The following is a 14,780-nucleotide window of genomic DNA, read 5'->3' as shown; positions in this document are numbered from 1 at the left end:
TAAAATAAAGATCAGTAAGCTGTGATTAATGCCAAAGGAGGTGTTACCAGGTAGAGACTGGCAGGCCATAAACAATACAGTTGTACAGCATTATACATGTTAATTAATTAGCTAATGTGCTTCAAATTTTAAAATGTCAAAAATCTCTAAAACCAGAAAACATTTGTCCTAGTGTTTCAAAGTAGCTAGAAAAGATTAATACAGTATCAAATAAACAGAACGGGGTGATTTTTGTTCTTAATGCATGAAAAGATGAATGGTTTATTACTAAAGCAAAACTGATATGAGCTATTACCATTAATGCATGAACATCACACCCATAATTGCAGCTGTTCTCCAAGATGAACTGTTTCTTGCATATTATAAAAGTATAGGCAAGAAGTTTGTAAAATTATTGAATATACATTGCATAAAAGATAAAGCCTAATGATTATTTTAAAGCCTAAATCATTCAAGCTGATGAATTAAATTATACAAAAGTACATGTTCCATATAGACAGTGCACCACTAAAAGGAACAAGAGCTTAACAAACAGGAGACCTGGTATTACTAAAAGTAAAGTCACATTGGAATCATTGCTAGTGTTACGGCTTTTATTAGATGTACAATATTTGCAACCCTTTATTACAGAAATGTACAAACAAGTTGGTTAAATATGTAGTAAGAGAACAATAACTGGCATGAAAATTTTACATAAATATATCAATATTCATAATTATGAAATGCATCTAAGTTTATGTAAGCAAATACAAGGCCTTAAATCCATCAGACTACTACAAAAGAGCATTTGAGGTTTAAACATCAGAAATTAATTATGATTTTTCACAAACGGTCAGTGTACAGATGTGATTTAAAGGTAGTTACGATACCAAATTCCTAGATGTATTATGTGGAGTTCAATTAAATGATTTGTGGTGTTTGATACAAGATTTTACATAGGTTGTGCAACAGGTTTCTGAGATCACATATGGAACAAAGTGTATAGTTTGGGTCTCCGTATTATTTATTTAAAAAAAATAAATAAATACAACAACTACAGAGGTATAGAGTACCTACTTGACATTTATAAAAACTGCAGATTATCACCTATAAGTAAACATTAAAGATATGCTAAGCAACACATTATTTTTCACTGCCTAGTAATGAGGATAAAACAGGCACCTTGCAGAAATTTAAATCTTAAATGGCTGTTTTATAGGCCAAATAATTCAAAATGAAATTTATAAACTGTGTTATGCTGAATAACCTTCCCTCATTAAACCTTTGGCCATTTTACAGTAAATGTTAAGATTTAAAGAATGTTTTGGCATTACATCAGCTTCTGCCATGCACTAGAAGGAAACATCACTGTTTGCTATCTATCCATTGCACCAACAGGACACTCTGAAAGTCTTTTCCTACAATAGTAATGTACATTTCTCCATCAAAGACTAAAAATGCAGAGTAACACACTTGGACATATGCAATATTATTAGATTAATATTATTTACCTTTGACCAAGTCACATTACTGTAAGATAAAGAGTGTTTACCTCGACTAAATCAAATTACTGCAAAATTGTTTATTAGACAGATACAGTTATATATCAAGAATATTTCACAATGTACTAGGATAAAGAACTGACCAAGCAAAATACTGAAAAGGAACATACCTTGGCATTTCCCCTGATTAATTTTTTGATTGAAGAAAGCAAGCCAGTTTCATTTTTCTGTGGTTTTCCTCCTGTTACTTGCACACACTCCTCAACTTCTGAATGTTTCCGTTTGGTTCTTGGTGTGCGCTGTACATTTACTGGAGCTGACTGCTGAGAAGCCTTCCGCATTCTCAGCCTCATCTTTTTAAGCGTCACATGAAAAACTAAAAGACAAAACAAGGTATTTATATTAGCAGACCTATGGTAAACTGTGCTGGCCTTGTAGACTACTCTAGCAGGTATGAGAGCATTATGAAATATTTCTTAAATAACAGTATAAATTTACAATAAAAATGATGAAAGTTAATAGACAACTGAATACAAACTTTAAACTAGCGGGCATATATGATGAAACAATGCGATTCAAGCATTGCATCCATGTATTTTTATGAAGGGGAAAAAGACCAAACATTTTTGTGAGGCTCAGCCATTTTAAAAGGAGTGTGCACTTCACTTGTTTAGTTATTCTATTTTATCATTATTGGGAAAATAAATGAGTGGAAGACTGGTGCCGAGTATAGGCCTTATGTCTCATTTTTCCCCCCAAGATTAATAGTAAACAGTCTAAAGTCTGTCAAGTTTGTGTAGTTTCTTAGCCAAAGAGAAGAGATTCCTTACACATTCTATAAAATATGCAGTATTTTAAGGGCTTGAAAATGGCAGCTTTTTTAAAGCTAGATGATTTCTAGTCAGACTAGAAATTCTGGCAGTATTAAGGATTGTTTGGCTACTACAATTGTCTGTTGTAACTGGTAATGCAAATATGTAGTTTACTCAGTGGAGGTGCAAAAGTGATTAAGGAATATCTCAACTTTAATCTGACAATATGAGCCTGAATATTCTTTTAGCAGCTACTCCATAATAACTTCTAGCCAACATCTTTATCATTTCTTGCAATTGTAATTTTACTTATAAGCCAAAAACCAGGGTAAGAAATGCACCTTTTACAGGCCAATTTTTCTCACACCAATGTTTTCTAAAAATGAGGGCACTTTGCAATATGTACAAAAAATATTTTACCTGTTTCATTAATAGTAAGAAAAGAAGTTACAAATTAAGCAGTGTAAACATTCAATTTCCCGTCTTTTTCCTTTGTTTAATTGTCAAAATATAAGAACTGTATTGATGTCAGCAAAAGAAAACAGGCTTCATGCAAGCCAGTGTCACTTAAATGTTTCAGATCAAGGACACATTTTCCAAAGTCAAAAGATGTAGTGACCCACCTACAGTCAACAGCCACTTGCTAGCATAATTCAGTGTTACAATTACCACTTTTATTTTTCTAAAAGATCCCCATATGAAAAATTCTAAATTGTAATCCACTGTTCTGTTTTTGTATTTCTGTTTCAAAGGTTGAGATTTCAGTCGTGGTCCACAAAAATCCCTTGGTCATGATTGTAATACAACAGCAGATAGCCCAAAAGCAGTGATGAAGCAGAAATGGATGCCACTGGCCTCATGGAGGTAAATGATTACAATGGCCACAGGTGATCTACCTGGACTTTTACACCAAAGAGAATTTAAAAGATTACTGCATTGTGACCAATAAAAAAAAAAAGATTGGACTGGAGAAGAACCAAGTTTTAAAAAGTGCCAAATGAAAAGGAGTGTTTCACAAGAATTGAACAAGAGAATAATAGGCAGGAATAACACTTAAGCCGTTACCATACAAAGATCCTCAAATTCAATTCAACCTAATTGTTTAAGTAGATGATATTTGCCAATAACCTTGCCTTTTTTGCTCATATAGTGGGATTTCATTTGGGGGTTACTATTTTTAGAAAGGAGTTCTTATTACAGTGCAGACTTGTGACTTTTTTTAAAATGCCTATCTGGTTAGGTATTGGACATTGGGTTTCAAGTAGAGTTGGTTACTATTGCTAATGAAAAAATTTCAGGATGTTAGACTATAAAAATCACCTAATCTATCTGTCCTTTTCAGTTTAACTTTGAGATATCAGGAGAACGACAATTGACTCGAACCAAAAAACACCACAACTTTAGATAAATAAGGCACAGCTTTGCTATGATAAATACTGTGAATCTACTGTAGTGGCTATTATTACTAGTTACCACAGCATTTTCTACTACATATGATTGTCACATATTGAATTTTTGCATGTTGAACATGCCAATCACTTGAATCCATTCATATTGCTAGCAAATGGCTGTGGCTGTTAAATAACTAGAAAGCTGCATTCTTTACCCTAGCTATATATTTTCCAATGTTTGCCACTATAGCGGGCTTTGGATAATTGTGAAAAGAACATTTTTTTTTCTCTTCCTATTAGGCAGTATTAACATTACTGAGGAAGTGGACAAGAATGTTCGGTATGGCCAAAAATTTGTATCACGGTATAATAATAAATTCTGTCTGCTTTAGTAGATAACTGTTTATTGCATGTGTATATTTTTGCTAAAACTTTTTTAAACAAATAAATGTATTAATGATTAATTACGATAAAAGAATAAATTATTTCTCTCTCACACACATGAGGATGCCAAGAAAGTAAAAGACAAAGCAAAACTTTTTCCTCTCCTTCCTCTGGGCTTCATACTGCTGGCTTTAAACATATACACATTGTCTAACCAGCCTTATCCACCACAATCACTGGGGTGTAGAGCCAGTATTGACTCACCAATCCATGTGGAACCACACATCAATCTGGGCAATATATTTAATGGGTCATTTACTACACAGCGAATATGAAAAGTCCACAAAAAAAGTGGTTACCTTTAAAACACTAATAAAAACTAATTTTATTTTTCTTTACTATGTACAGAATTGTACGTTTTGGGATGTGTTCACAAGTTTCCCACTAATCTTTGGCACATCAGTAAATCTATACCAATACCGCAAAAAGAATTTCATCCCATATATATCTAAACCAAGCACTAGTGCCATAGTTTCAAAGTTTCACGATTACTGATACAGTTAGGATACCCATGGAATGTTTAAGTTTAATACTGTTTTAATGCTGGACAGATTTTATCTGACAAGATCAAAGATCCTAAAAAACCAAGCTTTATCATCCAAATTAATGTTTATACTCCCATTGTTGGTAATAAAGTGAATCTGTACCAGGTGTATCTTCCAATTAATGATCTATTAAAGGACTCTGGAAGAAATAGTGATAAACTACATTAGTATGTGTCCTGTTCTGGTAGTGGACATTACAATGTAAACTTTTTCTCCCCTAAATGTTAAAGATGCCTTTAAATGTAAACTTATGGCACCACTGGATAGATCAAAACTTGATGCATTTGATGGTAACCTCCTGCCTCCAGGATAAGGAAGACATGGACACTGAGGGCTGAAATGGCTCCAAATCACCGTTTCCAAATAACAGACTGGTAAATACTGTGTAAGTGATATGGTTATGACATTAAGGGACTTCATATAGTCTTTGATGCAGTTACTAACTTCTGTGTGAGCACTATTTCCCTAAAAATAGTGCTAGTTTTCCAGGCAACAAGCCCTGGGTTACTAAAGAGCTGAAAGGTCTTCTGAATGATAAGATGACAGCTTTGAAATCCAATGATAATGAGGTTCTGAAGGTTGGAGGGAAGGGGGATGGGAGTGTTAACTGTGGGGGGAGTTTACTGCACCAATACTGAAATCAAATTAACTCAGAATAATAAGATGTTTGGAAGGGACTGGGCATAACAATCAAAGTTAGGCAATCCATGGCTCAGATACTAGAGGGAAGCATGGGCAAAAGTGAAGGCACAAAGTCATATTTTTTTATTTTTAAAACAGGATTGACTCTGTTGTTACAGCTGTCCTCTCACCATCACTATATTTCTACATTGTGGTGTGCCAAATGTTTTCTCTATACTGTTCTTTTATACAGGCCTTTCACGGTATATAATCAATATGGACTGCATTCTGATCATTAACAAATTATGTGCATAAACTTACTTGTCAACAATGGCTTGGACCTTGCATTTATTTGGTGTTGACGAATTATCAAACTTACATGGTTTCTGTTATAGTTTAGAAATTGGATCATTTTGATGTGTCCATGTTTCATCCTCAGTTCTAAAATTACTTCTTCAATTTCTCCAAGGTCAAATGCATTACCTCAAGAGTCAACTTGAAACACTGCACCCAGTGATGCTTCAGTTCCAGAGTTCAGATTATGGGCATCCAACATGCACAGATTGTGTTCACATTTAACTGTTCACAAAGAATACATTGGATTTAGCTAACCTAAGAGAGAGTTGTCTGGTCTTCAATTCTCCATTACAATTCGTTGCACAGTAGGCTTGGGCGGTAATACGGTAATATGGTATCCCGCGGGATCTAAAAATAGCAACGGTATCAGTTTCAATACCGTTATACCGTCATAAAAACAATGCACTTATATAGGAGACAAGGATTAAATATTAAATATAATTTATTTAATGCCTAAAAATGCGTATGCGTGGTTGTCATCATGTGACAGTGTGGAGGAGAAAGGGAGAGGTGGGGAAATATGGCGAATCGCACACCAAGTGACCTGGTCTCGAAAAAGAACACAACTTTTGCAGTTTGGCAGTATTTCGGGTTTCGACTGAACGAGAAGGGAGAGGCGGTAAATACAGACGAGGCAATTTGCAAATTGTGCAACAAAAAGGTGACTGCGAGAGATGGAAATACCTCGAACCTAAGGTCGCATATACAAAACCATCATCCACTCACTGCTGCGAGGATGGACCCGAGTTCACCCAGTGCAACAGTTTCAACGCCTCCCGATGCAGGACCAACAATATCTAGGTCCACCGCCAGTACACAGCCGACGATAATGGGGGCCTTCAGGAAAGCAACAAAGTACAAAAGGGACAGTGTCTGTTGGAAAACCTGTACTTATGCAGTGACAAAATACTTGGCGAAGGAAATGGTCTCTTTCCACACAGTGGAAAAAAAGTCCTTTACGGACATGGTAAAAGTCCTAGATGCCCAGTACGAGCTGTCTGGATGGAAATATTTCTCACAAACAGCCGTCCCACATTTATATAGTAAAGTTAGAGACAATGTTCAAGTGCTGCTGTCAGCGGCAGACAGTTATTCCTTAACAACTGACATGTGGTCGTCAGTTAACATGACACCATATATGTCTCCGACTGTCCATACTATTACACCTGACTGGAAACTTGAATCCAAATGCCTCCAAACTACGTATTTTCCTGAGAGTCATACAGCGGGCAATCTTGCTGCTGCACTCAGAGCTGCACTTCAGGAATGGCAACTTGACGAGAAAACACTTTCAGCCATAACCACTGACAACGCTGCCAACATTCATGCCGCAGTCAGGTCACTGCATTGGCCATGGCAATACTGCTTCGGTCAAAATCTAAACTTGGCTGTCACAAATGGATTGCATGACCAGAGGCAAAAAACCGAGCGCGCCCTCAGACTATGCCGTAATATTGTCGGGGCCTTTTCACACAGCTGGCAACGTAAGCATGAACTCCACAAGAAGCAAGTGGACTTGGGACTCCCAAAACATAGTCTCATAACGGTAAGCATAAAACGTGCAGAGTGTTACTCAGAGGCTCAAATATAAAAAAAGGGGCATATATATATATATATATATATATATATATATATGCTTTGCATCACATAAATAAATTACATTGAAAAGTAGGCTATATTAAAATAGAAAACCATTTTTTAAATTGTAATTTTTTTCCTGTATTTTTATCAAATAAATGCAGGCTTGATGCGCATAAGGGACTTATTTAGCCTAAAATAAATGTGCATGCAAATTTGACCAAATGGAATAATATACATTAATGGACTTATTTATTTATGCATTCATTGGTTCGTTTATTTAGGCCTATTTATTCATTCATTCGTTTATTTAGCCCAATTCATTCATTTGTTTATTTAGGCCTATTCATTCATTTAATCGTTTATTCATCATTCATTAATTCATCCATCCATCCATCCGCCGGCAGGACTGCGCAACTTGCTGGGGCTCCAAACTGGCAATGGTGGAGCGCATCCTCGAGCAGGCCCAAGCGATCAGACGCGTCCTGTCTGATGACAGAAGGAGCAGCCTGTCCCTGACCTGGCAGGACATGGACGTCTTGAAAGCTGTTCACGAAGCACTGAAACCAGTCGGTGACTTCACTGATATTTTGTCAGGAGAAAATTATGTGACCAGTTCCCTCGTTACCGTGGAGGATATGAGACGGATGACAACGCATTGGCCGAGACCAAGGCTGAATTACAGGCGGAGATCGTGAGCTTAGAGGCAGCAGGTTCAGTGGCCATCAGAGTGGAAGAGGCGCAACCTGTACCCTCACGAAAAAAGATGACTCTGGGAAGTATGCTGCAAAAAAAAATCTGATGCAATGGCAGGTCCCGTTGGCATCGGAACCATAGAGGACCGAGTCGGAGCTGAAATAACAGCCTACTGTTTGGAGCCAGTTACTCAAGGAGACGAGGACCCACTTCTCTGGTGGAAAAATGCTGCCGAGCGTTTTCCTGAGATGTCGCGAGTGGCACGAAAGCACCTGTGGGTCTGTGCCACAAGCACACCATCGGAGCGGGTTTTCAGCACCGCAGGTAAAGTTGTCAGTCCACAACGTGCCCTGTTAAAGCCGGACAAAGTAAACATGCTGGTTTTTCTAGTGAAAAATCTTGACTAGATTGATGCCACTTGCCATTCGTTCCTATTCGCACTGTGTTTATTTTTATTTATTTAATTGATTCAGGTATTTTTATTTGGTTTACTTTAAAAACATTGGAAAGAAGTTTTTGTTTAGGACTATTGCTTTGCAATACTTTTTATAATATGGATGATGTTTATGTTAATTCAACTCTGGTTGACTGTTGTGGGTCTATTTGCACTTTTTTAGAAGCTGCTCTTTGTTATTAAAAGTTGTTCAGGCGGTGTGATTTAATTTAATTGATTTGTGTGCGCGTCTCCGCGCGAAACTGTTCTGGATGTTTATGTTAACTTGATTCTATTTGACTATTGTATTTGCAGTTTTTTTATAAAGTGTTATTTGTTGCTAATTAAAAATTGTTAATATTGTTCTGCATGTTATTTTGTTATTGTTTCAGTATTAGTGTTTGATATTCAGTTTCTGAACAGTTTAGGCACAAGCCAACAGTTTGGTGACGCTGTCCGAGCCTTACGTCACAATTATTCACGGTAATACCGTATATCGAGGTAAAATAGGGAGGAGGTTTGACGGTATCAAAATTTGGATACCGCCCAACCTTACTGAACAGTGGTATTTTCTTCTGCTGTTAATGATGAAGCTCAGCTTTAATAATTAATTGTGCTTTAAGTCTCTGGACTGTGGCATAAAAACGGTACGGTTCTTAGTACATTTTGACTATGTAAGTTAATCCCAAATGCTTATTATTCTCTAATTTTGAAAATGTAATGCTTAGGTTTGTGTTTTTCAGCATCCATATTGGCCAGGTTTTAAAACATACACTATTAACCAAACATACTAGAAATATGTGATTATTTCAGTATCTTTGATCATTTACAAAATTAGCACTGTAAAATATATTCCTTTTAGAATCAGGCCCAAACATTTTGATTTATTAGGTCAAACAAATTTATGTTTGTTACAGGACAGATGAAATATGTAACTAAACAAAATAACTTGCAGTTTACTTTGCAACTGGCATGGATTACCTTTAAATGCTTTATTATCTTTAAAATTTAAGCTTAAATATATTAAGTCTAAGAAACAGTCGACTAATATATTTAATAATTCACAAATGATTAAACAGGTCAGAAATGATAATACTGTTTAAGTACATCATATTTAAAATTTGCAGTAAACGTGTGCTTGTATTGTGTTGTAGAATCATGTTGAGGGTTGTCAGTTCTGGGGAAAGCAGATCCACAGCAGGATGAGAGATGCAATCCAGAGTAAGATAGAATGCAAATCTAGGTGCTTTGAAACAGTTTTCACAGCTATGCTAGAAGAAATTACTCAAATAAATAACATCTTAAAATGCAGTACTTGTACATAATGGTTGAGTTGTACCCATTTTATCTTAGCAGAATTAGAGATGATGGCGAGATGGAGCTGGCTAATAAAAACACAATTAATAGCCCTGATATGGTAATGCAAGCCATGCATTCATCCTCCAAATATAATCAGTGAGCCTACAACCATCTGTTTATCCATTTACTTTCTAACTAGCACATCTCTTCAGTGAAGCTTGTGTCTATCCTGGCAGCACGAAGTACAACTCCATTGCAGGTCACCTACATAAACATGCTTACTTATACAAGGACAATTTAGAGACACCAATTAAGTTATCTGGGACATAACTGGTAATGTACCCTACACAAACAGAAGAGACAAGTCAACACATGACATTCCGGCTGTCACTCTTTTGTTTAGTAATCTCTCTCAAATAACTTTATTGTGAGCTCAAAACACTTTGATTATTTGATATGACCTATAAAGGCGGGTAACTTCTCTTTCCTTTGCATACAAGAATAATCACACCCCCTTCATTTTCAGGAATCTTCTGTTCACAATGTTCTTAGTGATAGATGAATTTATTAAATTATAACATTAAATTAATTTCATTAGAACAATCTAGTGTTACATTTGTCTTTCATTGATAAAACAAATGGAGACTAAAACAATTTCATTCTGCTCTAATTACCAAATAGCTGCCTTACACAATGCTTCAGTTTGATAAAGGTAGAACAAAAGAATCACAGTAGTTGTCCAAGTGCAATATGCAAGAAACGGGCGTTATCAACACGCACAGTAGATTTAATCTAATCACATCAGCCAGCCATTAGCTAAATGTCTTTTTAGATACCACAACTCTTATTGGCGATCACTCTGTAACTTTTACTCAGTGTTGCCTTCATTAGAGTACTGAAATTTATATTTACTAGTTTTAAAATTAGACTCTTCTCCTTTAACGATCCTTACCTACCACCCCAAAGTTTTTTATTTCTATGATGAAGTTCTCATTTTCATTATTATACAAAAATTAATAAGGATTTTAACCACTATTGTTTTAAGAGTTTAAACCAAATAACATTACGAATTATATGGTAAATTTAAATTTGAGTTAGGAAACTCAACTGCCTTGATGCACTATAGCCCTTAATATAAATTTACTCTGACACTAGCTGTTTATTTAATAAGATACAAGGGCCTTGCGTAAGCTACACAAAAGATTGATTGACATTCAGAAGCAAATCAGAAACCTTCAAGTCCTTATGGTAAAAGTTGCTCAGTTTAGGAACAATCCGAGTTAAAGGGTGACAAAGTTTTTTGCCAGTGATTCCAATAATGAGCTGAAATACAAAAGTGACGTAAAATGCTTTACCACATGCAAGACAAGTATGTGGCTTTGAAGGTCAGACTCCAGCAACCTATCTACTAATGACCAATGGTTACGGATACAGTAAATGTCACAAAGGGTGTGTACATGGCTTTCTGCAGCTTATAAACTAACTCAAGTCAGGTTACCATGTTCCATCCAGTAGCAATGTCACCAAAAATGATAAATGTTTTACAGAGAAGATGCAAGAGTGGAAAACCAAGTTAGTCACAGCCAATAAACTGAACATTCATAACTAACCAATAGACTAGTCAGACAATTAGGGATGTCTCCTATCAGATTTTTTTTTTTAGGTTGATGTAACTAAATTGGCCAACTCAGATTCCCCCACAAAAAAGTTTTTATAATAAGCTCCTGAAGAACTATATGCAAGAAAAGCTATGCTCTATATTAAATTGTTTAATTTTAAAAACAAAGTTAACTAAAGTTAACTTTAACTGCACTTTAAAGACCACAGGTGTTGCATATTTAAACTAATAAAATACAGCATGTAGAGAAAATATTTATCCATAATACATACAGCATTAAAGAAAATTAAAAGCTTCTCAAAATTACAAGCTGTTGTCTTGTTTACTTTCTTCTATAATACAATTAACATGAAACAAAGCTTAATTTAAAAAAATTAACATTTGTCTAACAAAAAAATAATTTCACATACTGATTCAATTAATTGATATTGGTAGCTAAACACTGCTTAAATGTAAATAAATATGCACTTATAGGTCTTAATCATTAATTGTTGTACAGAATTTGTCATTAAAATATACATTAATGAAACGTATACAGTAATGTCCATTTTAAAGGGCAAAATAAATAGGTCTGAACTCAGTACAGTTTCTCAGTTTATTACTCCAATTATTTTAATGTTAGGATTAATAATTTAATCTTCTCTTTATCTGGTAAAGTATGCCTTGCTGCTCTCTGTTTACTGAAGTTTACAGCAAAAATACATGCGCTAACTCAACTACCGTAATATTTCACATAAAGGAGCACTACAACTAAATTACTGTAAAACGTAGAAAAGCAGGGGTTGGAAAATTAAAAATATTTTTGTGAACTGCCAATTTACCAATCACCAACAGTCTTTTTTGTAGTGAAAATTGTCCAATTTAAGATTATTGGCAGATCTGATTGGAGCATCATTACCTACAACCAAGAATTACATGACAATAACATACTGCTAGATGCTTGAAGGTTGACAGATTAAATCAAGGGTACTACATGCAAAAGATGTTTTTGCCCAGACATACTGAACAGACAAAAGGTTTGCCATGAAGCTAAACCAAGGCCTACACAGCACAAAGTAGCTGTATACTTTAAATCACAAACATTGTGACCACCCACCATTTATTCATGCTGTAAACTGGGTCTCAGTAGCATTTTCACTCATACACAGCAAACTGCAATGAACGATGGATTTAATTTGTTCTTTAATTGTGGCAATAGGCTTCTTCCTAAGCATACTTAGGATTTTAAGATACAGCCATTCAGAATGAATAAGGAACGCTGCATTGTTTTGCAGTGCATTGCTTGCAATAGAATTAACAAGATTATACCCTTTGGAAAATTTTCAGTAATGTGACTGCAGTTGCGTGAATATTCACTAGGTAGAGCAGCGAATGAACAAAAAAAAAAAAAAGGCAAGTGGAACACTTCAGCTGATGCCATAAAAGACCCAAGATCAAATCCAGGTCAACGTTTAGGAACAATTTTTTTTATTTTTTAATTATAGAATTGAACTTGCACACTTTTTAAAACTTTATTGATTTTAAACTCTTATTCTGCACTGCATGAACATTGTGTGTTTGGCTGGCTTATATCCACACACGTAAGGTTAAATATATAAGAAAATAAGAAATTCAGTCCATCAAGCCACTTTATTCAGCTAATAGCTAAGCTGTCCCAATATCCCATTTTTCTTAAAGATTGTCAAGGTTTCTGATTCAACTCCATGTCTCTGTAGTTTATTCCAGAGCCCTACAACTCCGTGTATAAAGAAAGGCTACCTGGCTTTAGTTTTAAATGTACTTCCCTTTAATTTTCATGGATATTTTCAAGTGCACAATTCACGTTTCAGCTGAAGGAAGGTTTATGGATTTACTTTATCAGTGCCTTTGGGGATTTTAAATATGTGGATTATGTCCCCAACCAGTCTACTCTGCTCGAGACTAAACAAGATTAATTTCTCCTTATGCCCAGAACCCCCATCCCCCCCTCCCCGAGAGTCTGTCATAGTCCGACATCTCCTTAAGTTCTGGGATTCACTTAGTTGCTATCCTCCAAACAGCTTCAAGTGCTGCCAGGTCTTTCTCGTACCCTCCAGACCAGAACAAACTGCACACGGTACTCCAGATGCAGAGAGCATCTTGCTAGAGGAGCATATAGTGCAAGTATAACATCCCTTGACTTAAATTCAATGAAATACAACCTAAAATTTGCCTTTTTAATTGCTACAGTGCATTGCTTAGTCGATGAAAATTGTGTGCCAAAATGTACCCCGAAATCCTTTTCAGAGGTTGCTTCCTGTAGAACAGTGTCTCCTATCTTGTAATTGATGTTCCTTTTGCCCACATGTAGCACTTTGGATTTTTCTACATTAAACCACATATTCCAGGTCTTCGCCCAGTTCTGAAGGTTGTCCAGGTCTTTTTGAATTCTTTTTGCTGCCTCCTCATCTGCAAATTCGACAACTTTAGTAACTATACTAGAATCAATGTTATTAATATAAATCAGAAAAAGTAAAGCTCCAAGGACAGACCCTTGAGGGACACAATTGATGACCTCACTCCATGTAGAGTATTCTTCTCTTATCTGTACTCTTTGTCTCCTGCCAGTTAACATAAGCCGCTTTTCCACTGCATAGTACGGCACAGCACGGTTCAGTACAGCTCACCTTGGTTCGGCTCAGTTCAGCTTGGTTTGCGTTTCGACTGCAGTTTAGTACCACTTTAGAGTGGGCGCGATTATTCACGTGTCGTTAGAGTTGCGCCGCCTCTACTGCCGTGACACCGTGGAACTTTTATAACAACACGCAGACAACGACAACACTTTAGCTCGATGACGCGCAAGGTTAAGCATCTAAAAAAGCACATCACTAGCTAACTTTTATCACTGTTGCAAAGCATAAAATGAACTTAACTGCCGGTGTAACATTAAAATGCTGATTCTGTATATTACAGATCTTCCACATTTTGCAAAAAAGTCGCCGCAACAGACCATCTGTTTGGACATTTAACCGTGCTTCAGAGTGGTGGGATGTGATTGTTCCCGGTTTTACAAACACTCAGTGGCTGGAGAACTTTCGAATGTCTGAAGAAACATTCATCCACTTATGGAACAAACTGCGTCCAGCGATGGAGAGACGGGACACAAACTTCCGCGTGTATAAAGAAAAGAATAGCCAGTGACGCAGTAATGACGATTTTCTCCGGCCAATCAGTGACCAGCAGAGTTTACACGTCACATTTTGGTAACGGTTCGGCACGCTTGGAACCTCGGCTGAGGTGGTACTAAAAAAAGGACCAGGTACCAGGTACTGTTCCCAGTGGAAAGCCCCGCAAAAGTGAGCTGTACTGAACCGTGTCGTGCCGTACTATGCAGTGGAAAAGCGGCTTAAGTAGATATCTACTTATCTGATGCCTACAGCTTCTAGTTTCAGAATTCATCTTTGGTGTGAGACTGTATCAGATGCTTTTTGACAGTCTAGGTTAATTATGTCTTATGCTTGTTTTTTGTCAACTATTCCGGTTGCAT

General features: G+C 36.2%; 1 protein-coding gene across 2 annotated transcripts in view; it reads right to left on the bottom strand.

The window, feature by feature from the left end:
- Positions 1 to 14,780, bottom strand: part of LOC120541465 (CTD small phosphatase-like protein 2) — an 88,978-nt gene that overhangs the window by 51,679 nt on the left and 22,519 nt on the right. For both annotated transcript variants that reach the window (XM_039773122.1, XM_039773121.1), the window contains one exon: positions 1,652 to 1,857. In XM_039773122.1, coding sequence (XP_039629056.1) covers positions 1,652 to 1,834 — 183 coding nt within the window. In that variant the 5' untranslated portion in view covers positions 1,835 to 1,857. The remainder of the gene's footprint in view (positions 1 to 1,651; positions 1,858 to 14,780) is intronic.

The sequence above is a fragment of the Polypterus senegalus genome, chromosome 12, assembly GCF_016835505.1.
Source record: "Polypterus senegalus isolate Bchr_013 chromosome 12, ASM1683550v1, whole genome shotgun sequence".
Lineage (NCBI taxonomy): Eukaryota > Metazoa > Chordata > Cladistia > Polypteriformes > Polypteridae > Polypterus > Polypterus senegalus.
This window is presented reverse-complemented; position numbering and strand designations above follow the sequence as displayed.